At 45.3% G+C, this 22,923-nt stretch overlaps 1 protein-coding gene across 2 annotated transcripts in view; it reads left to right on the top strand.

Annotated features, from left to right (window-relative positions):
• sik2b (salt-inducible kinase 2b) overlaps nt 1–22,923 on the top strand; it is a 118,514-nt gene that overhangs the window by 60,833 nt on the left and 34,758 nt on the right. For both annotated transcript variants that reach the window (XM_083773903.1, XM_083773904.1), the window contains exons 5-7: nt 5,472–5,596; nt 7,784–7,907; nt 19,152–19,378. In XM_083773903.1, the coding sequence (XP_083630029.1) occupies nt 5,472–5,596; nt 7,784–7,907; nt 19,152–19,378 (476 nt within the window). The remainder of the gene's footprint in view (nt 1–5,471; nt 5,597–7,783; nt 7,908–19,151; nt 19,379–22,923) is intronic.

The raw sequence follows: 22,923 nt of genomic DNA on the forward strand, positions 1-22,923 counted from the left end.
TTCTCTTCTCTTCTCTTCTCTTCTCTTCTCTTCTCTTCTCTTCTCTTCTCTTCTCTTCTCTTCTCTTCTCTTCTCTTCTCTTCTCTTCTCTTCTCTTCTCTTCTCTTCTCTTCTCTTCTCTTCTCTCTTCTTATCCTCTCCCAAGACCACCTCTAATGTCACCCATCCGCTGTGATAATACTGCTGTATCTACTTAAACCCTGTCCCTGGCCTATAGCGTCCCATTCTGGCCTGGGCAACCATTCTGCAAGAATGACCCAACTGCAAGCTCACAACGTGTTGGCTTGCAGATTGGCTATATTTGGCCAATAGATTTGGTTTAGAGGGAAATGGAAAGGGACCAGGTGTAGCAAATACCCTATATAATAATAATAATATCTCATTGCACTTTTTTAAGTACCCAAAGATGCTTTAAATGGGGGGGGGGGGGGGGTGAACATATATGCCCCGGACAAAGAAGTATAGGGGTTTATATAAAGTGGTTGTGGTCTTTTCACACGGGGAGCAATTGACGCGCCTAGTAATTCATTTTCAATGAATGGCGAGCAGGCAGGTGGGGAGGAGCGGGTGCAATCTTGACAGGCGTATAGCGTCAAGCGGACACAATCCCATCAAACTGTCACGTTTGTGCTCGAACACGCACGCACGTCGCACGCATGCACGCACGCACGCACATGCCCGGCTGCTGACAGAGTTGAAATGTGTCGAAGGCGCAGCCGCTTGTCTATTCTCATAAGAGCAGCCCCACCATGTAGATCCAAGCGAGTTCACAGGCATGGTGTTGCTGCTCACATGAGAAAGATCTTTACTCTGTCACCTGCATCTACGTGCACTGTAGCCCACACACACACACACACACACACACACACACACACACACACACACAGAGACACACACCTCCACTATTCCCGCCCCACACTTGTAGTGTCGTGTCTCCCGCTGGCTTTGCTACCTGATTTGACAGCTAACTTAACACAAGCTTGTTGCCAATTATTTCTTCCCCACACACATTTGTGTGGCTGTGGTGTCCCTGCTGTTGTCACTGCTGTTCCAGAGCCCCCCCCCCCCCCCCCCCCCCCGTAGGACGCATTATGATAACCTTTGTGAATTAATATTCACATCACAGTAAAGCCTTCAATGGCTAAGGACGTATAGAGAGGCGGTTCGATCCCCTGCTTCGAAGTGTCCTTGAGCAATACACACAATGCCTGCTCCCGGTGAGCAGGTTGGTTGGTGGTGCCTTGCATGGTTTCCTCTACCATATAATTTTGTGTATCGTGTATGGATGCAAGTGCAAATGCATTATAATGTGCTTTCTTTGAAGGGTCGGAAAGACTAGAAAGGCGCTATATAAAGTGCACTCTATTTACTATTCTGTTTGACATTATTCTCCTCATCCTCTGCCGGTGTGCAGTTTGAGCGAGTCAAAGAGTAAAGCGTCTGGATGCGAGTGCATCAGATCAGTGTTCACTTTTTCAAGGGCATAACAATGATAAGAGTATTATGGAATGGAAGAGATATGCAGAGAATACTCTGCTCTCATATGTGAGAGAGAGAGAGAGATCCATGTATTGTGATGGCATTGACAATGAGACAGAGTATTTACAATTGTATATATTGTTTATTGCGACTGTAGCCGGCGAAAACTAGAATTCTCAACAGGAATACAATACACTGCAATCTCCATTTTAACCATGATGGATTCATCGACCCGTCCTTTTTCTGGGGACTGATACTGCCCTGCTAATAGGTGAGGTGCCCATAATGTTTTCATTTATTTTTTATTATGATTATGTCCAGCTTTTAGTCCTTTGTCCTAACACAAACATTAAATGCCATTGATAATGAATGGCCAGTTATGAGTGTTTGTGTAAACACAAACATTATGTAAATTGGCCGGAATAGAGCACCGAAGTCTGACGTCAATATCGGTAGAGGGCGCAAATCCACGGGTTCATGTACTTTTTATTTGCATTGTGATCCCCATATAGGGTGATTTAATACTGTGTTTGAAAAATAAATGTCATCCCGGCTGTTGCTGCTACTGAATTAGTTACATTTTCGCTAGAAACGGACTGTATGTATGAGTGACTGACGGTCGCAAACGATACAGAGACACCTCCCTGAAAATAACACAGAGACAGCTTGTATTTTTTTGGACCACAATGCTTATATGAAACTATTTTAAAATAAAAATAATCTGGGAAAGACCCGGCCGGGGATTGAACCCTGACCTCCCAGTCTCAGGGCGGACACTAACCACAAGGTCACTGAGCTGGTTTCAATTTCAATTAATCTAACATGGTTCAAATGGAGGTTGAAGTTACAATGGGTTTGTATAGGAAGGGGGCGGGGCAACTATAATATAAAATATCTAAATACTGACTCGAGCAACTTAAAAACTGTTGGTTTTCACATAAAACATAGACGATGAAATGATGAAAGTTTTTTTTGTGAAAGTGAAATATCCCTTTAACATGTCTCATTAGGTGATGGATTCCATAATCTGCACATTGAAACTATGCACACTATGCGATGCTAGGATGCTACACATGAACCTGGCATCTGTCTACGTAGCATGTTATCTAATTGACATTGTAGCCGTTGCATAAGCCTGCAAGGTCGTCAAGGCTAGAGCAAGTGTTGCGGTGCTAAGGTAGAGTCTTCAGATTATGGAGTACTTTCAGATGGGCATCGATTAATGCAGGCGTTGTCGCCTGGAATTGGATCAACAACAGGTCTGCTCCAGGTCTGCTCATGAGAGGTCTGCTCCAGGTCTGCTCATGAGAGGTCTGCTCCAGGTCTGCTCATGAGCAATCTGAGAATCCCATCGTCAAATATTCGGGAAAACAGGTCTGCTCATGAGAGGCGCGACGATGCAAGCGTAAAACAAAAATCACACCCGTGTGAACTGAGTGGTGCAACTCCCCTCTCCCCCTGCCTCTCTCTCTCTCTCTCTCTCTCTCTCTCTGTAAGTAGCAGGCAACAGTGCAACACTATCTCTCTCTCTCTGTTTCTGGCATAACAGCGCCACTTTTGCCCCTACTGATACTCTAAACATAGTCAATTTCACGGGACCACGCCCACATAAATACACTTGCGTTGTCGCCCCTTGACGAAAATAAAACGCAGGTCTCATTGAAAATGTAATTACTCTGTGCATTAATCGCTGCCCGTTTGAAAGGACCTTTAGACTGGGAGTGAGTCCCTCCACGTGTCTAACTGCAACGGGGAGTTGCTTCCACAGATTCTGTAGGTGATAGTGGATTCCAGTGTGTTACCCATTCTTTTTTATTTGTCTGAATCTCTCTCTCTCTCTCTCTCTCTCTCTCTCTCTCTCTCTCTCTCTCTCTCTCTCTCTCTCTCTCTTGGGGGACTCATAGGCCCTAAGGCTGATCAAAGCATTGAGCTTCTGGATCTGCTGTTGGAGACTTGTGTGTGTGTGTGTGTGTGTGCCCACCCCTCATTATGTAAGCCAGTGTTTTTTAATCAGCATTATTGTTTGTTTGGCAATACATTCTTCCTTTGGTTTTATGTAACTGTTATGTATGAGCGACTTATGAGTCTCACGGAGTTTCACTTTTTCATTTATTTTCTGTTCCTGCCGCAGTGGTCTGAGTGGGGGCCTTATGACGCCATCATGAGGCCCCATGGATAACAAACTAACACCTCAGGGCTAGGAAGAGCAAGTTCACCCAGACCCCCCCGATCCCCCAACACAACACAACACAGAGGAATGCAGACATGGGGCCCTGTCTTGCTCCTTATCCCAAAACTTAATTATTTTTGCCTTTTTTTTCTTTTCTTTTTTTACTATTTTGAAAAAACATTTTAAATCAGTTAAATCTGCAACCTCAAAACGTTTTTTTTCTTCTTCAAAATAGTCAAATATGGCTAATAAGTTTAGACACGCAAAATAGGGCCCTATAGTTCTTATTGATCCCAACAGAAACACGCAGAGAGAGAGAAGGAGAAAGAACCAGTTTAGTGCACTGGCTCTCAACGTCCGGCCATCTTTTTTTCATCGCAAAGACCCCCAGTTTGATAATGTTGCTGTCGTAGTGTCGGGTAGAAACCTCTTATCTCCATATTTCATAAATGAATGCCCTATAGTTGATCATCCTACAGCATTCTCGCGAAAGCATCAAAAGCAGCAGCTCCGCAGATCTGCTGCTACTCTTGATGCCTTTTGAATTTGAATCCTGATAGGTAACAGTTGTGCACATACAGTATGAGGTTCCCGCCCGACAGAGACAATATGCAACCCCCCCCCCCCCCCCCTCCCCACTCTACAGCACTGTAAAATCTGTCTCTGCGAGAGGTACGCATTGGAACCAGGTTCAATTTGTTACCCTCTCAGATTTTACAGACCTGAGAAGTGTCAAATTTGGACCCCTGGCTGGTCCACCGTGACCTGGCGTTGAGAACCACCTGTGTGCTAGTGGAGAGTGAGACAGACTCGGGGAGAGAGAGAGAGGGGGGGTTACTCAAATTGAACGATTGTGCACGCGCGCGCACACACACACACACACACACACACACACACTGAAGGGGGTCAGCTGGGTGAGTGCAGGCACGCACGTTGGCGTGATTTAGCAATAACCAGATATTACTGCATGCAGCACCGAGTTGGGTTTTAATGAAAGGCAGACTTTTTCAACTTCTTCGGTGTGTGTGTGTGTGTGTGTGCCCGTGCGCACGTTTTGTGTTAACGTCTCTTTATAAGCGGCGCTATTGCTCCGACGGAGACAAAGTGTGAATTCTTGGCGCTCTCTCCGGGGGAACCAATCAGAACACATGGTTTTGACGACCTCCTCTGGGGAGGTTACCTCAGACGAGGGTCTGTTAACTCAGCGGACAAATATGTGGATTGCATGTTACAGACTGTACAGGAAAAAAAACTGACTCGCGTTTCACGCAAAACGGTCACACAAGTGAGTTAAACCTCCTGCTGTTGTGTTCAACGAACAGGACGTCATTCATGGCTTGATGATATGTGAACGTTTTTCCTTTGTGTGGTGTTTTTGTAAACCCGGTGGCGTGTGTGTGTCACGCCGTATCATATCCCTACCACGCACAACTGGTGTGGCACGCATGCACACACACACTTCTTGAAAGGCAAGAAGAGATTGCCTAAGAACAGAGAGCAGAAAGAAATGAGAAGCGTTTCACTAAACATTATGTTTCAAGGCTTGATCATACAAGTGGAGTTTTGACCCCAGAATCTGATTCCAATTCTACAGATTATGATTTATATTCTACACACAGATATACAAACGATGCTTCACCCGACTCTGTACCTAATTGCTCGCAGAATATTGTTCTAGTTATTCAGATATTCATACATACACATACTCAATCTAATGCAATTTAGTGTAGCTTGAAATCAGTAGGGGGACTAGTATGGATCCCTGGGAACTACTAACATAATAGGGTTCATGTGGTAACTCCCTGTTTTGTTCCTTTTGCAGACTTTGGCTTCGGGAACTTCTTCCAGCCTGGAGAGCCCCTGTCTACGTGGTGTGGCAGCCCTCCCTACGCCGCCCCCGAGGTCTTCGAGGGGCAGCAGTACGAGGGTCCGCAGCTGGACATCTGGGTACGATTCATTATTACATCACAGGTTTACAGCAGTGAAAGAGTTTGTGAAATTAGTTTACATGCATGCATAGTTCCCAAGCAGAAGAAGAAAAAACTAGCCCAACATGACATAGTCATATTTTGCATGGACGCACGCACGCACGCACTACCAACCTGATAGAAAGTAGACCAGCTGCCTGCTTTGCAGCTGGTAAAAACTCAAATTACCTACATTTTTACACATGCAGTAGTGCCTGAGATAAGGTATACATTTGCGTGAGCATAGCAGCAGCTGTGTACTGTGCATGATATACAGTACATATAAATAAATACATGATATAAATACATGATATACTTATATGCATGACATTATGCTTATGGCATAGCAGAGGATGTAGTTTTATGTTTTTTAACATTAATACTCACAGGTCATATAGGTATACTGTATACCGAAGCAAATAAACAAGGCATCTCAAAGTAGTCAAAAACAATTAGTAAGAGTAAGAGTAAGAAAAAATATAAATTGAATAAGATAAACGTAAACGCTCTAATATAATGAGTATGCAGAACAGTCAACGGTCTCTAAACACATTTAGTTAAGATAGGCATGGTGTAGAAAGCAATCTGGCATATCAGTGAGCTGATAAGCAGGTTTGCACCAAGGGGTTGTTATACAGAATGACTACTGTAATTTACGTATGGTAGACTCAACCGGGTTCAGTTGGGGTGTAAGTGCAAGATTGTCAACGTGCGATAGAACATGCGGCCACGCTTTATATAAATTTTTGATGGAACCAGGCAATGTGTATTTGTTTTTTTTAATTAGAAGAAATACAGTGTATCAGATATGGTATCAAATATAGATGATGACTAATAAGACTATAAGGAAGGACAGGTCCAAAACATATGGAAAATATAAAAAAAACAAAAAACAAATCTTGGCTAACCTGACCTTAGTCCAGTACACCCGGTGAAGCCCATGTTTCGCACATCTATTGATGAAGTATGAACACGACCCATAATGGCCTCCCAGGTTAGCCTGGATCCAGCCAAAAGACCCCGCCCACTCTCTGAGTGGACTGCATCTCTTGGTCTGGTGTTGCACTGTGAACCTACAATTTATTCGGTACAAAAATGTATTATCTAATGAGAATCGGTGGTGTGGGTGGGTCTAACGAACAACCAATCAGCGCCGAGGCCCGTTTTCAGCGTCGTCACACAGTGCAACACACATGAGGAAGGAGGGAAAAACAACAACAATGGCTATTGGTTGAGGGAAATTATAATCCCCTCCCCCTTGAAATCGCTCAGACAGGAGACAATGTCAGACTGAAGCTTCAAGAAAGCTACAGTCTGATAATCAGGCTACTCCCAGGTTGTATCAGATATATCTTCCTCCAGGTCCTCCATGGGCCCAAGGAGTTTTATAAGCAGTGGTTGAGGGTAAATGAAGATCAAATACTGGGGTATAAAGTAAAGTGTAACAGGAGCTGATGCTATGAGTATGGCTACGGGTGAATTAGTATACTGTGATATACTTACAGTATGTGTGTGTGTTGCTGGAAAACAATAAACAAAAGAAGACAAAGTCTTAGTTCGGTCGGTATAGTGTTTAGTGGATGTAACAAAGTCCAACAACATTGTAAACTCAACAGCCAGTTTGTTCCCATCAAAGGTGCCGACTTCCCATATCTGCCTCAGTAGTTGATAGATCTGTGATGGCATAGCCCTTGCCCTGACCCTGTTGTGAGCTTGTGACACTGTGTGTGGGTGTGAGCCATAGACTGTAAAACATATGGACAAAGCGTTCCCCGGGTCTAACATGAACGTAAAATGAAGCCTGTCAGTCCTTGTATTGTAAGTCGCCATCTTTCTAGATCCGTTTGAGCCCAGCTGGCCCATTGGCTGGCCCAGACAACGAGGTTGGACTTCCCCCCTTATTCTTTGTTGGTTTTTATTTTGACCCGAGTGGGTGGGGAATCCCGATCATAGACTGGGGCTATGGGTTTTTTTTGGGCCCAATGACAGCGCCACAACAGGCCATTATATGAACTTTCAGGAAATCCCGATTTCCATAGTGGCTTCACAAAATATCTGTCTGACTGCCCCCCTGGTGTGGGCTTATGTCTTTGTGTGTCTACTCTGCATGCTTGCATTTGTGTGGGCGTGTACTTAACGTACATGTGTGTGTGTGACTACCCCACAGAGCATGGGGGTGGTTCTGTACGTGCTGGTGTGTGGTGCGTTGCCCTTCGACGGTCCCACTCTGCCTGTGCTCCGACAGAGGGTTCTGGAAGGAAGATTCCGCATTCCCTACTTCATGACCGAAGGTGAGACCCCCCCCCCCCCCCCCCCCACACACACACACACACACTGTTCACTGGATGTGCAAAAGCACACATGAATCCCATCCAAGGGAGAGACGCCCCCCCCTCAATCTCTCTCTCTCTGTGTCTTTGAGAGACTGTCTGGCTGGCTCTGGCTCTGGCTCTGGCTCTCTCTCTCCTCTCCTCTACTCTCTCCTTACATGTATAAGGCTGTCCTTCTAAGATCATTTAGTATGGAAGGACGAGCCAGGGCTTGTACTGTAACACTGCTGTGAGAACCCCCCGGCCTGCTGTAGATGTTCATAAACGAGAGCTTTCTGCACCTGGCAGTCACGACTGAGTAATTCTTGTTTATTTTTATTATTTTTTTTTTTCCTGAAAAGTTGACAGTTTTAGACATTATAAGGTTTCCACCCGTCAGAGATCCACATTCATCTGGGCGGGTTCATCACGTACGTACCTGTCTTTACACCCCCTGTTCCGTTGTTTTACCTCCAACACAGCCTGGTTGGGCCCAATGCTGAGTCCTAGACCAGTGGTTTTCAACCAGTGGTCCGGGGACCACCAGTGGTCCCTGAGACGGTTCCAGGTGGTCCCCAGCTGAATGATGGGGAGTTGGTAATGGACCTTTTTATTAGATCTTTAACTCTTTTTTTTTTTTTTTTTAAGACATTTTTTTTGCGGCTTACGCCTTTTATTGATTTTTGAAGGGACAGACAGTAGGCTGACAGGAAACGGGAGAGAGATGGGGGGATGACATGCAGTAAAGGCCGTGTCGGGTCCGGGAGTCGAACCCGCGGCACACTGCGACTGGATTACCAGTCCGGTGCCCAGACCGTTACGCTACGGCCTGGGCCGATCTTTAACTCTTGAGAGTGTAAAATGATTAAATTTATTTTATGCTCTCAATAGTTAAATTACTGTTAATCTTTTTTTTCACGATTTTGTTCCCACAATTTTGTAACCCATGTTTCACCCCTGTGTCAATTATCTAATGTGATCCTGGGCTCTACACACCCTCCGCCAACCTAGTCCCCATATATGGGGGACATGGGGCGAGCAACGGACTTGAACCATAGACTGTAAAAAATATGGACAAAGCGTTCCCCGGGTCTAACATGGACGTAAAATGAAGCCTGTTATTCCTGCACTGTAAGTCGCCATCTTTCTAGATCCGTTTGGGCCCAGCTGGCCATTGGCTGGCTCCGTTTGGGCCCAGCTGGCCATTGGCTGTCCAGACAACGAGGAGGGACTTCCCCCCCTTCTTCTCTGTTGGTTTTTATTTTGACTCGAGTGGGTGGGGACTCCCGATCATAGACTGTAACGGTAGCCACGCCCCTCAGAACATACGCGACTTTATGGTCATTTATTTTATAAATGGGACCATAATTTTCCAAAAAGAATATTATGACATTAGAAATGAGACTTTAAACTAGTGACTGGAAGCAGAAAGTATTTTAAGTATTTTAAGTATTTAAGTCCAGTGACAGCGCCACAACAGGCCATTATATGAACTTTCAGGAGTTTCAGGCTTCACAAAATATCTGTCTGACTGCCCCCCTGACTTGAACTCATGCTTCTTTCATGCCTGAGTGTCCAAGTTGCTCCTTTACACCTGACAGGGAGGAGTTTCCCTGGTTGGACGTAGAGCGTGGAAAGAACACGTTATTCCAACCAGTTCCTTTCCGTGTTAATTACTGTTAATCATCTGCATTACTTAAGTTAACTTAAGTTAAGAAGTCCCCACAATTAGAGAAAGGAACAACTTCAGTTATACATTGATCATGAAAACAAGCAAATTTACAAAACACAGACTAACTGGACGTTTTATTATTCCTATTCCTATTTAACATAACCCCCCTCCCCCCCGATCGACCAATAATCGACCAAACAAATACATCGGTCTGATCACTTCAATCCCAAACAACCATATTCTGGGGGAACATTAGCATCGACAATCTGACAGCAACAACCTCTGTATGGTGTAATCATCTCCAACAATAAGAGCAGAGAATGTAGCACAGTGGAGCAGGTCAGCTCGCTCTGTCCAATGTCCACTGGCTGTCACGGAGTGTCACAGTATGAAATTCCTTCCAGACGTGGAGCGAGTGACGCAGGCCACGTCACCGCCTGGATCAGCGACTGGTCTGCTCCAGGTCTGCTCATGATGGCCACGGGACGCAGCGTGACAAAAGCTCGCCACAATCCAGGTCTAGTCGGCCCGTGGCAATTTCACGGGACTGCGCCCGCGAAAATACGTTTTTGCAATCGCCCCTCGACTTCTCCGCACGTCCAAAATAAACGCACGCCTCTCATTGAAAATGAATGACTAGGCACGTCAGTCACTGCCCATCTGAAAAGGCCTTTAACTACTACCACAGCGCTCACCATTTGAACACAGAACAATAGGAGGCTCCCTGCAGTCTTGCGTGCGTGCGTGCGTGCGTGCGTGTGTGCGTGCGTGCTCATGTACATGTATTACTATTTTTTTTGGCTTTCTGTTTAGGGTTAAAAATAACACAAATAAATAAATAAAAACAACATTCACAAAATCCAATCCACCGAGGATTGCGAGAAGATTGTGTGCGCGATTGTGCGAGTATGCAGATGTGTACATATTGCAGGGTGAGTCAGTCAGGTTAGCTAACCGTTCCGCCAACAACGGCAGCGACCCCGCTGTTGGCGACGCTGCTAGCCGGCTAGCTAGCTTGGCAACAGATTAACTCCAGAGCTGCAGCTGTTTATGTAACCTGGGGAAGAGCCAGGCCAAGTGCTTCCAGCTCCTCCTCGCTTTTTCTCTGAGGGAGTCTCGTCACCTCCTCTGCCTGTCTCTCTGTCTGCCAGCGAGTCTGTCTGCCTTTCTGCCTGCGAGTCTCGCCCTCTGTCTGTCTGCCTGTGAGTCTCGCCCTCTGCCTGTCTGTCTGTCAGCAAGTATCCACCTCTGCGAGTCTGCCTGTCTGTCTGTCAGTGAGTCTCCCCCTCTGCCTGTCTGTCTGTCAGCTAGTCTCCCCCTCTGCCTGTCTGCCTATCAGCGAGTCTCCCCCTCTGTCTGTCTGTCTGTCAGCGAGTCTCCCCCTCTGCCTGTCTGTCTGTCAGCGAGTCTCCCCCTCTGCCTGTCTGTCTGTCAGCGAGTCTCCCCCTCTGCCTGTCTGTCTGCCTGCGAGTCTCCCCCTCTGCCTGTCTGCCTGTCAGCAAGTCTCCCCTCTGTCTGTCTGTCTGTCAGCGAGTCTCCCCCTCTGCCTGTCTGTCTGTCAGCGAGTCTCCCCCTCTGCCTGTCTGTCTGTCTGTCTGTCAGCGAGTCTCCCCCTCTGCCTGTCTGCCTGTCAACGAGTCTCCCCCTCTGCCTGTCTGCCTGTCTCTCTGCCTGTCTGTCTACAGTCAGTAACACTTTCTCCACAGAGAGTTATAGTGCGAGACCTTGAAACGATTTAGATGTTATGGGAGTGTGTTGGGGGGGTAATGTCAGCCTTGTGGCCTACGGCACACAGACGCTCACCACACACACACACACACACACACACCGGTCCGGCCCCTGTACTGTGCTCTGTCTGAGGAGAACAGAGTGTGCCGACGGTCTGCACACACACTACACTCCTGTCTGTCTCGTTCCTCTGGCCGGCTGGCCGGACGGCCCTGCGGCGGTGCTCTGCACTGCCTAGTACGGTACAGTACGGCAGTGATTACAACCACACACGGAGATTTTGAAAACATGACCAATGACAAAAAACTCCCATATCTGCTGGGCGAAGTACAACAATGTGCAAACACAGCAGCAAGATTTGTGAGTTGCTGTGATAGGAGAAGGATATCAAATGGAACACAACCACCGTAAAGACTAATCATTGTGTATATTTCTGCACTATACCTGCATCGAGTGATCTTGGTACATAGAAGTTGATCTATTGAAGATTCTGACAAAGTACATAATTTTTGTTTTGATTGTATTGTTGTATTGTTCTTTCTGCTTTGGCAATGTAAACGTATGTTTTCTCATGCCAATAAAGCCCTTTGAATTGAATTGAATTGATACTCAAACTCCGGCCCGCGGGCCGGAAGTGGCCCGCGGGCCGGAGTTTGAGTATCACTGCCGTAGCAATTTTGACTGGCCCGCCAATCAAATGTCCTAAATTTCATGTATCCAACAAGCTTTAAACTGAGCAGATTGGACCTTGCGTTCCAGAGATAATGACCAAAACGGTGGTGATCCGTTTGGAGCCACCGTCATTTTAAGACTCAAGAGCAACCTAGAACCTGTCACTCAAACTTCACACGCACACCCATTTACACACACCTCCGTTGCGTTGACTCGACCACTGGGAAACGGTCGCGCACCCACGGCAAGCGACGCACACTCGCACAGAGCACCGTGTGTGGAGGAGGAGAGAAGGAGCAGGAAGTGTCGGGGAGTCACGCTGCAGAACGGCGTTGCATGTTGTGTTTAGTTAGCTTCAGTATTAGCTCTAGTGTTGCGTGTTCGCCAGGAGGATCGGCTGCTTTCATTCCAATGTCCTCCTGAACAACTTGTTCTCCTGATCAACTGAACAACTTGTTCAGGAGGACAGCGTTGGTTCAGAACAAGCGCAACACACTTTGTGCACCACACACCAGTACTGTCTGTGTGTGTTGCTACTAAGCAAACGTCAAAATCCGGACAGGGTGGGAGTGGAGTGGAGTGGAATGGTATTCTGCTGTACGGGTTTATGTGAGCGTTCATGCACCCTTTGTAGCGTTTGATTATTTTTATTTAATACTATATTATTGTCAGGCCTTGCCCTGACTGGCATCCCAGCAACCAATGTATAGGTACCATTTCAAACCACTACATATTGATAACAAATTAAAATCGCCAATTTTCGTTTTTTTGGGGCAGGATGGATTTGACAACTTTAGCTTAATGTGCCCAGTCATAATTGACTGTCATTGTAATGCAAATGAAAGAGATGTACTGTAGCTCTACTGAACTAACTGTATCATCAATGTTAACCACTTGGTAGCTAAACAGACAGCTGGGTATACTTAGTCTTCCAGGTAGAAGTATAATGTATTTTATTTTATTTAGCAATATAGTTTTAACTATTTATTTTCCCAAGTTTATTTAATGGAAAAGCCATGTGTGTTGAATGTGGGCCAAGTCATAAATTACATTGTGAAGCAATTGAAATAGAGATGCTCAGCTCAGAGATCTTTAATGTTAACCCACTTGATAGCAGGCAGGCAGACACAGACAGACAGGCAGGCAGGCAGGCAGGCAGGCAGGCAGGCAGGCAGGCAGGCAGGCAGGCAGACAGACAGACAGACAGACAGACAGACAGACAGACAGGCAGAGAAAGGCAGGCAGAGAAAGGCAGACAGGCAGGCAGGCACAGACAGGCAGGCACAGGCAGGCAGGCACAGACAGACAGAGAAAGGCAGGCAGACAGACAGACAGAGAAAGGCAGACAGGCACACACACAGGCAGACACACACAGGCAGGCAGACGATGTACATTAGTTTGTTTTATGGAAAGTTGTTAATGTGCTAATTTCACAGAATTATTTAAAAGAGAAAATGGCTAAGCCATAAAATAATGCACATTGTACTTATCTTTTCATACGTTAGGTGGAAATAAAGCAAAAAAGTATAAAGTATCATAAATGTTGTCCTTTAATCAACTGGCCCCTGGCCCCTTGCCATTTTCATAATGTGGCCCACAGGTTCAGCTATTTGAGTATCTAAATTTGAGTAGCTAAATTAGTTAATGTAGTGTCAAAATCATTTGAACCACTCTAACCATTATAGTTTATACTTTGGCTATTCATAAATCTTGAAAATGTGCGCAAATCTTTGAATATAGTGTGCGTATGAATATAGTGAATGTAGTTTTTCAGCAAATGTTTTTTACATTTATTTTGCTTCAGTGGTACTCTAGACACTTTTGGGTCGCAGATGCGACTCCTGTTATTGAACTGGAGAGACAGAGAGACTCCTGTTATTGAACAACTGGAGAGACAGGGAGACTCCTGTTATTGAACAACTGGAGAGACAGGGAGACTCCTGTTATTGAACAGGAGAGACAGGGAGACTCCTGTTATTGAACTGGAGAGACAGGGAGACTCCTGTTATTGAACTGGAGAGACAGGGAGACTCCTGTTATTGAACTGGAGAGACAGGGAGACTCCTGTTATTGAACAACTGGAGAGACAGGGAGACTCCTGTTATTGAACTGGAGAGACAGGGAGACTCCTGTTATTGAACTGGAGAGACAGGGAGACTCCTGTTATTGAACTGGAGAGACAGGGAGACTCCTGTTATTGAACAACTGGAGAGACAGGGAGACTCCTGTTATTGAACTGGAGAGACAGGGAGACTCCTGTTATTGAACTGGAGAGACAGGGAGACTCCCGTTATTGAACTGGAGAGACAGGGAGACTCCTGTTATTGAACAACTGGAGAGACAGAGAGACTCCTGTTATTGAACTGGAGAGACAGGGAGACTCCTGTTATTGAACAACTGGAGAGACAGAGAGACTCCTGTTATTGAACAACTGGAGAGACAGGGAGACTCCTGTTATTGAACTGGAGAGACAGGGAGACTCCTGTTATTGAACAACTGGAGAGACAGGGAGACTCCTGTTATTGAACTGGAGAGACAGGGAGACTCCTGTTATTGAACTGGAGAGACAGAGAGACTCCCGTTATTGAACTGGAGAGACAGGGAGACTCCTGTTATTGAACTGGAGAGACAGAGAGACTCCTGTTATTGAACAACTGGAGAGACAGGGAGACTCCTGTTATTGAACAACTGGAGAGACAGGGAGACTCCTGTTATTGAACAGGAGAGACAGGGAGACTCCTGTTATTGAACAGGAGAGACAGGGAGACTCCTGTTATTGAACTGGAGAGACAGGGAGACTCCTGTTATTGAACTGGAGAGACAGGGAGACTCCTGTTATTGAACTGGAGAGACAGGGAGACTCCTGTTATTGAACTGGAGAGACAGGGAGACTCCTGTTATTGAACAACTGGAGAGACAGGGAGACTCCTGTTATTGAACTGGAGAGACAGGGAGACTCCTGTTATTGAACTGGAGAGACAGGGAGACTCTTGTTATTGAACTGGAGAGACAGAGAGACTCCTGTTATTGAACTGGAGAGACAGGGAGACTCCTGTTTTTGAACAACTGGAGAGACAGGGAGACTCCTGTTATTGAACAGGAGAGACAGGGAGACTCCTGTTATTGAACTGGAGAGACAGGGAGACTCCTGTTATTGAACTGGAGAGACAGGGAGACTCCTGTTATTGAACTGGAGAGACAGGGAGACTCCTGTTATTGAACTGGAGAAACAGGGAGACTCCTGTTATTGAACAACTGGAGAGACAGGGAGACTCCTGTTATTGAACTGGAGAGACAGGGAGACTCCTGTTATTGAACTGGAGAGACATAGAGACTCCCGTTATTGAACTGGAGAGACAGGGAGACTCCTGTTATTGAACTGGAGAGACAGAGAGACTCCTGTTATTGAACTGGAGAGACAGGGAGACTCCTGTTATTGAACTGGAGAGACAGGGAGTCTCCTGTTATTGAACTGGAGAGACAGGGAGACTCCTGTTATTGAACTGGAGAGACAGGGAGACTCCTGTTATTGAACAAACACTCTATAGCAATGATTACTATCAGAATAGTAATTTAACCTTTTGACAAAATACTTTTTATTGAAATCCTGATTTTATTTTATTTTTATCCTGAAAAGCATTATTTTAATTTAATTGCAAATGCCTTTAATTATAGTTATGTTAACTTTCTGAACTAGATACAATTTCACCGGACATTTAAAAAACAAAAAACGACAATACTACTTAATACTACTTATTAAGCTACGAATTTAGACTGAAGTAATTTAACCGGGTCATGTTTGCAAATCAATAATATATCAGTATTCTCCCTGAGGGCCATATCAAGTGATGTTGGGGGCCGCATGTGGCCCCCGGGCCGCCAGTTTCCCATGTATGCTCTATAGGTTTGTGGTATCTATAGATTGTGTTGTTTCCTTAGAGTATATATGAATAGAGACGGCACCCGGAGGAAACCCTGAGGCGAAATGGACATAGTGGCCGAATTTGGTATTGCAGCTCGAGCCAGCGCTGGTCCGTTGACTATCATTGCGCTCGTTCATGTTATTGGGGCCATGACACGTGAACGAATGTTTCATACGTGAACGCGCACAAACGGCGCAATGATAGTCAACGGCAGCACGTTCATGTGTTTGGGGCCAATCCATCCCAGAATGCACTCTGTTCCTACGCGGAAGGAGGAGTGAAATCGCCTCATGCGCTTTTGAGCAACTTAATGCAAGTGGATGGAAGGAGAACTCGGATGCCGTCGCTATTCATATATACTCTAAGGTTTTTTCCCATGCTCTAGGTTTGTGGTACAGTAGATAGTGTTACAGGACAATACGGCTCAGGTTCATGCTACTCCCAGAACAAACAAATAACTTCATCCCCAGCGAGTCTGTGTGCCATACTTTATCCCCTGCTCAATCTATCCCTGGCCTGCGTGCTGTGCTGTGTAGTTCAACAGTGACTCAGACGTTATGACGTTATTAGGACCTCAGTCTGTTTTTCTTTGCCTCTCTATCGCTGTCAAATCTCCTGTCCCCCTTTAATTCTCACTGACTTTGGATCAGAACGGTGCAGATAACGTAATAATAACGTAAACCTTGGTGTCAGTTCCACCCTGAGCTCACTGACTGACTGACTGACTGTACTCGTAGATTAAAAGCTGTCAGTCGGTCGCCAGAGTTCAACATCATTCGTTAGACTTGGTTACACGCTAGTGTTGCACACCAGAAAACAATCACTTGATATACTGTAGCCTACTAGCTCTGAACTTGTAGATCGGCTATTTGCTGGGTTAGGGGAGGGATTTATTCGAGTTGATAATACCTATATGTCATATTGGGACCTGGCCTAACAAAACAGATTTATATTTTTAATTTCATTCTTTAATCCCTGTGTACTGTACCACTATGTTTCAATGGTGTGAGAGGAGGAGGGGGGGGGGGGGCACACGACTCGGTGTAACTCCACACCAGCGACAGATTGAATGTGTTAACTTGGATGTTTGAGCAGTTGAGTCATTGTGGTGTAATGGTATGTTCTCTGGCCCCGGACAGTCAGTCAATCAGTTGGTCCAGCAGTCAGCTCAGCCAGCCAGCCAGGCAGGCAGGCAGTCTGGGCCAGCTGCATAGCCCTGCTCTCCCTGGTGGCTTGGATCTTCCAGAAATGTGTGTGCAGCCTCAGCCCTGTTGCTATAAACAAGGCGGTCGACTCAGCGCAACTGTTACTGCTGTTCATTTCTGAGAAAAGTTAGTTAGAGAGGCATGGCTGACGAAAGGCCACGGGCCAGATTGCATTTTGGAATGAAATTGGACCCCAGTGGGGGTGTCATGTTATTGTACCTGAGGTAGATGTTCTGCTATAGATGCCGGGGGTGGGGAAGGGGACCTGCGTTATGGTCCACGCAGGACCATAACAGTGTTTTGAAAAATAAAGTCATGGAACACCTTGTTCCCTAATTTGGTCACATATTTACAATTGCTGTAATAACACTTATTTGCTGATTTGCTCACTGATTTGCTCATTTAGATGTCCAGTGGAAACACTTAAACCCATTATCGTCCATTTTTCCCCCCTGTAGTTACTGCGCTTTGGCTTTGTAGGTAACAGTTTTTCTGTTCAAATCTGCCCAGAATTCGTCAACAATGTCAAAACGATTTACAAGCTCTGCAGTTGCAGCATGTAGATGATGAACTAGTAGATCTGCCATTTCCACTATTCATTCTTATTTTTAGTATATAGTTAAATGTCTCCATATTCTGATAGTAATATTGAGTCTTTGTTGAGTAAGAAATGTCTCCCTGTCTCTCCAGTTCTTTATCGAACATAAAATACATTTTCAGGTCAGGATACCAAAATGTATCCAAGAAACAAAAAATCATTCTTACTGAACACACACTGTAATACAATAAATATCTTTGTGTTAACCAAGCAATAGGAGGTACTCAAATGCATTTTTTCCATCACAGTGGAAATAAGCTTGTCAAACGATGACAAAAATGTCCAGCGGGATATCTTATTAATAATCCACAAAGACGGAAGCGTAACCGGAAATTAGCTATCAAGGGTAAAATGCGCCAAAAAATCTTCCAGCCTGCATCCAAGACCTTTAAGACTTTAACCGGAGCAGCGGGGTGCGAGGGTGAGAACGCAGTCTGGTAGGAAGGAATGCTGCAGAGACACACAGACAGGCCAATGTACCACAGCCGGAGCACCGTAATCCTGTTAAGAACCCAGCTGTGTGTCTGACGTCAAACGCATCTTAGTCTCTAACGAGAGGTGCGGAGTTCTCATTAGGAGGGGGAAGAGAGAGCACAGGGGAGGTTCATCTGGGCTGACACGTTCATTAAGGGAGCCATGCCGGCATCCAAAGCACGTCATTGTCTGGTCACAGCTTCCGCATTATAGTAAGTAAGTAGCCCTGGGAAACCATGGTTCCTCATCCACAGTCACGCGGCCCGTATAGGTCAGAGCAGGAGCCTATCTCCTGTTTGCTATCTCCTGTTTGCTGTGTGTGGCAGCTTGATGTGATGTGATGCCACATAGGGACCCCCTGGACCCCCCCCCCCCATCCAACTCTTGATGCTGAGTGTTCATTGGGTAAAGCACTGTCATTAGGCCTGTAGAAACCTACCTTCAAACATTTTTCTTTTGTAGCTGATCTACAAGCTTACAACACGTCACGAAGCAGTGTATTAGAATGTATTATATTCTATATCGTCTGTCGTGTGGATATATATCGTCTCTGTCCAGCCACCTAGGCCGGTAATCCAGCCTGATGGTGTGTCGCGGGTTCGAGTCCCGAGCCCGTCGGCCTTTGCCGCATGTCTTCCCCCCCCCATATCTCTCTCCCCCTTTCCTGTCTAATTACTGTACCCTATCAATAAAGGCAAAAAATCTTAAAAAAAATAAAGGAACAGTCTACAGATCTACAAGCTCAAAAGAGCTTCGACCTTGTGGATGTGCTACTTCCGATGATTTTGTGTGACGCTATAGTAGAATCAAGTACAGCATTCATTTACGGGGGGAAAACACACAAAAAGTAAAATTTTGGACCCTACCTTTTCAGCTCAGCTCACCCCTTCTCTTTCACGAGTGTTCTGGTCTAAACTAAAGGAAGGGGTCCGTCTCTCTTTTGCCTCCATCCAGACTGTGAACACCTGATCCGCAAGATGTTGGTCCTGGACCCGTCCAAGCGTCTGTCGGTGGCCCAGATCAAGGAACACAAGTGGATGGTTCTGGACGTGCCGGTGCAGAGGCACCTGATGTACCAGCAGGCCCAGCCCGCCGAGGGTGGGCCGGTGCTGGGCGAGTACAGCGAGCAGGTCCTCCGTCTGATGCACAGCCTGGGCATCGACCAGCACAAGACTGTAGAGGTGAGTTATTTATCGCATGCCTGATTTGAACCGGTAGGTGCTGGGAAAGGTACTCAAATGTTTTAATAGTATCAATACTGCAATGGAGAACTACTCTGGTACAAGTAAAATTCTGGAATTCAAATTGTACTTCAGTAAAAAGTACCAAAATTTGAAAGTAATCTCTATGCAAATGTCAAATGATATTTTGAAAATAGCCGATCTACAAGCTAACCCTATTTTCAAATGGTCGAAATGTACATATATAGGGCTGAAGTGGTTAATTTTTTTTTTTTTTCAAGTCTTTTCATGTCTCGTCTACACTGCGTACAACCAGTAGAAACCCTAGAAACTACCCTACTTCATCATTCATTTAAACATTCATTGGGATCATAATTTACTGAACACATACAGTATCTTGCTAATTTAAAAACAGATTTTAAACTAGCGATTACTCCTTGAATGGAGAAACAAGAAATGACTGAAGTCATATGATATCAGCTTGCAGTAAGTTTGTTTTTGCCCCCGATCAACGGGAATAAACCGGAGTTCAGCAATGGCATAGATTGATAGTAGATTAGAGACCAGCGGATGAGCTTTTTTATCACCCGAATCCGCGTGTGCATATTAATAATCCGCCCGTTATCCGAACGCATTAATTCATTCATCCAATTTATGTATTAATCAGCACCGCCCGCAATCCGCTACACAGGGAAGCGTATATACTATACAGTATAGCCAATCCACGCAGCGACGCGCTGTGAGCTTGTAGATCCGCTATTTATACGTACTTGTACAAACAATGTATGTCACTCGGTCACCACTCTGTCGCCAGTTCACCAATGTTACGTAGTGGTTGTATATATCCATTTCCATGGTAACAAGCCGCCCACGTTCTCACATCCAGCCGTCATCGGCAGGGTTAAGAACTCCCAGTCCCACCGTACGCCAAACGTATATTCTGTTTTTAGTTTTTAGTTTATCTCAGACTCACTAGCTGCCTGTTAGCAGCTTTAGCGTAGCTGCCTGTAGGAGGCCAATATACTGTTTATGATGTCCCCCCTTCCCTCGCTTAGCCTTCCATGTTTCCTAGCACTGACATTTTACTTGCCTTCTTGTTTTTATTTTTATTTCTTGAATTAAAGTTGTTCCTACTGTTTTATGTAAAGCGCTTTGGGTACTTAGAAAAGCACTATATAAATCTGAGCTATTATTATTATTAATATTAAAATACTACTAACGCACGAACGGCGTTTGGAAAGCTATAATAAGCCTATAAATATAGATGCCATTAATTTATTTCCCGCATTATTTCACCCGCGGTTTATCCAATATTAATTTATAATATATTGAATTCCACCCTAAACTGCGGTTACCCGCGGCAACCGCAGCTAAATCCGCCACCCGCTGGTCTCTACTACTCAAGTAATACAATCAGTCAATGTGTTCAGGTGATAAAAAGACTTAACCTGACTCGGCCAGATGGGGGCGGTTCCATCAGTATGAGTATGGGTTTTTATGCCGTTCAGGTTTTATGGGCAAGTCTCCCATTGGCTTAGAGGCAGCCAATCATGAAAATGTGTCCACTACCCACTAGGTCTAGTAAATGTAGGTCAGCAGGCGGGGAAATAGCGCCATCTGCTGAGCCACTAATTAGAACTGCATGTTGATAACTCCTAGAGCTTCCTTGCCGCCTGGTTGTACGATGTCATCACGTGCTGGAAACAGTCGATGTATTTTACAAGCTCACAGCGTGCTGCAGACGCAATGCGTTGTGGAGCTTGTCTTTTTTTGTTCGGCACGCATCACCATCATTCAACTCGTTGGGCTATAAATCAGGCTATACACTTTGACACGAGAGCTTTGATTCAGCATACAGGGTGATGGTTTCGTATACCGCAGATTTGCTTTATAACTATATAATGTAGTTATACTTAATAGTCTACTGCTATATGAAAGACATAGATCATCATTAGTGTTTGTGTGTCAGAAAGCAAGGTTGGGGTTATACTGTAAATCAGCAGCGCACTGCGGTTTTTGATTTAACGAGGACTGTGATTCAGCTGTCCGCTATCCACCTGCTTGGACACGGCTCCTGTTTTTGTTTTTTTACATATCTTTAGTTGGTGGAGGCGCAGCCAAAATAGACGTCATCCAAAATCACGCAAAACCCATTTTATGTATGTTATGCTTTGGCTGACTCTGTTTCACTTTGATATGAAACAGCTGGAAAGAAGTATTGTCGCTGTCGGGCAGAAATCTCTTATCTTCATATACTAACTTATTGTGTATCTGTAAATGAGATCATACTACAGCATCACACAAAAAGATAAAAAGTAGCAGATCTACAAGCTCCAAGCGCGAAGCGACGCATTTTGAGATTGTAGATCTTCTACTTTTTGAATTTGAATTAGACACATGAGGTTTCCACCCGACAGAGACGATAATACTAAATGATTCTCTGAAATTTGAAGCCACATGTGGCAGTGGTTAGATGATTGTATCCAACAAAACTGTCAAGGGAGAATGCTGAAGATTAACATTTTGTATAAACCCGCTCTTTTTAAAATGTTTTAGAAACATATGTTCTTGTTCTTTCTGGCTCATGACTTCAACCGTTTCAACCATTATTCTTTTTTTAATATTTTTTCCACATGCTTTCTTAGAATTTGTGTGTGTGTGTGTGTGTGTGTGTGTGTGTGTGTGTGTGTGTGTGTGTGTGTGTGTGTGTGTGTGTGTGTGTGTGTGTGTGTGTGTGTGTGTGTGTGTGTGTGTGTGTGTGTGTGTGTGTGTGTGGGGGGGGATGAAATGTCGGATTATTATTGTGGAACTGAATAATTGTACAACTGCCTTAAGGAATGGAATAAAGCGTTGACAAAGAAACACAATTGAATAAACGCACTGCATCCATCCATCCATCCACGTTCGTCCGCTTATCCGGAGTCGGATCGCGAAGGCAGCAGTTCCATGCAAAGAATCCCAGACTTCCTCCCTTTCCCTGGCCACATTATCCAGATCTGACTGGGGGATCCTGAGGCGTTTCCAGCCCAGCATGGAGATATAATCCCCTCCACCTGGTCCTCGGTCCGCACTGTGGCCTCCTCCCAGCTGGACATGGAAACCCCCCCGGACTAGGTGACTAGGATCACCTAACCCAGGGCATCTAGTAAAGGATCCTTACTAGATGCCTGAACGGCCACCTCTACTCTACACTGGCTCCTTCCTTTTGTGAAGGAGCAACCGAACCTCCTCTACCGGTGCCTACTCTCCTCCTCGCTCTACTCTTGAGTCTCTCTCACAGATTGACTGAGCTGATATGAGTGGCCCCAAGAGGCCCTGAGGGCTTGTTTCCATTGCTGTCCTATGTACAGTATAGAGGGTATGCGCATGCATAAAGTGAGTGGCAAATCGAGTGGCAAATTCGGTGGCAAAGTGAGTTCAACGTTGTTTAATGTTGTTTAATGCAATCAGATAGGACTTGTCTGTTTGTAATGGGCTGTCAAGGGCAGAAAGTTCTTTGCCAGTAGGGTTTCTGCATAACTTCCGGGTATGATGATGATGTCGCA

Source organism: Protomyctophum parallelum (genome assembly GCF_964188405.1).
Source record: "Protomyctophum parallelum genome assembly, chromosome: 9".
Taxonomy (NCBI): Eukaryota; Metazoa; Chordata; class Actinopteri; order Myctophiformes; family Myctophidae; genus Protomyctophum; species Protomyctophum parallelum.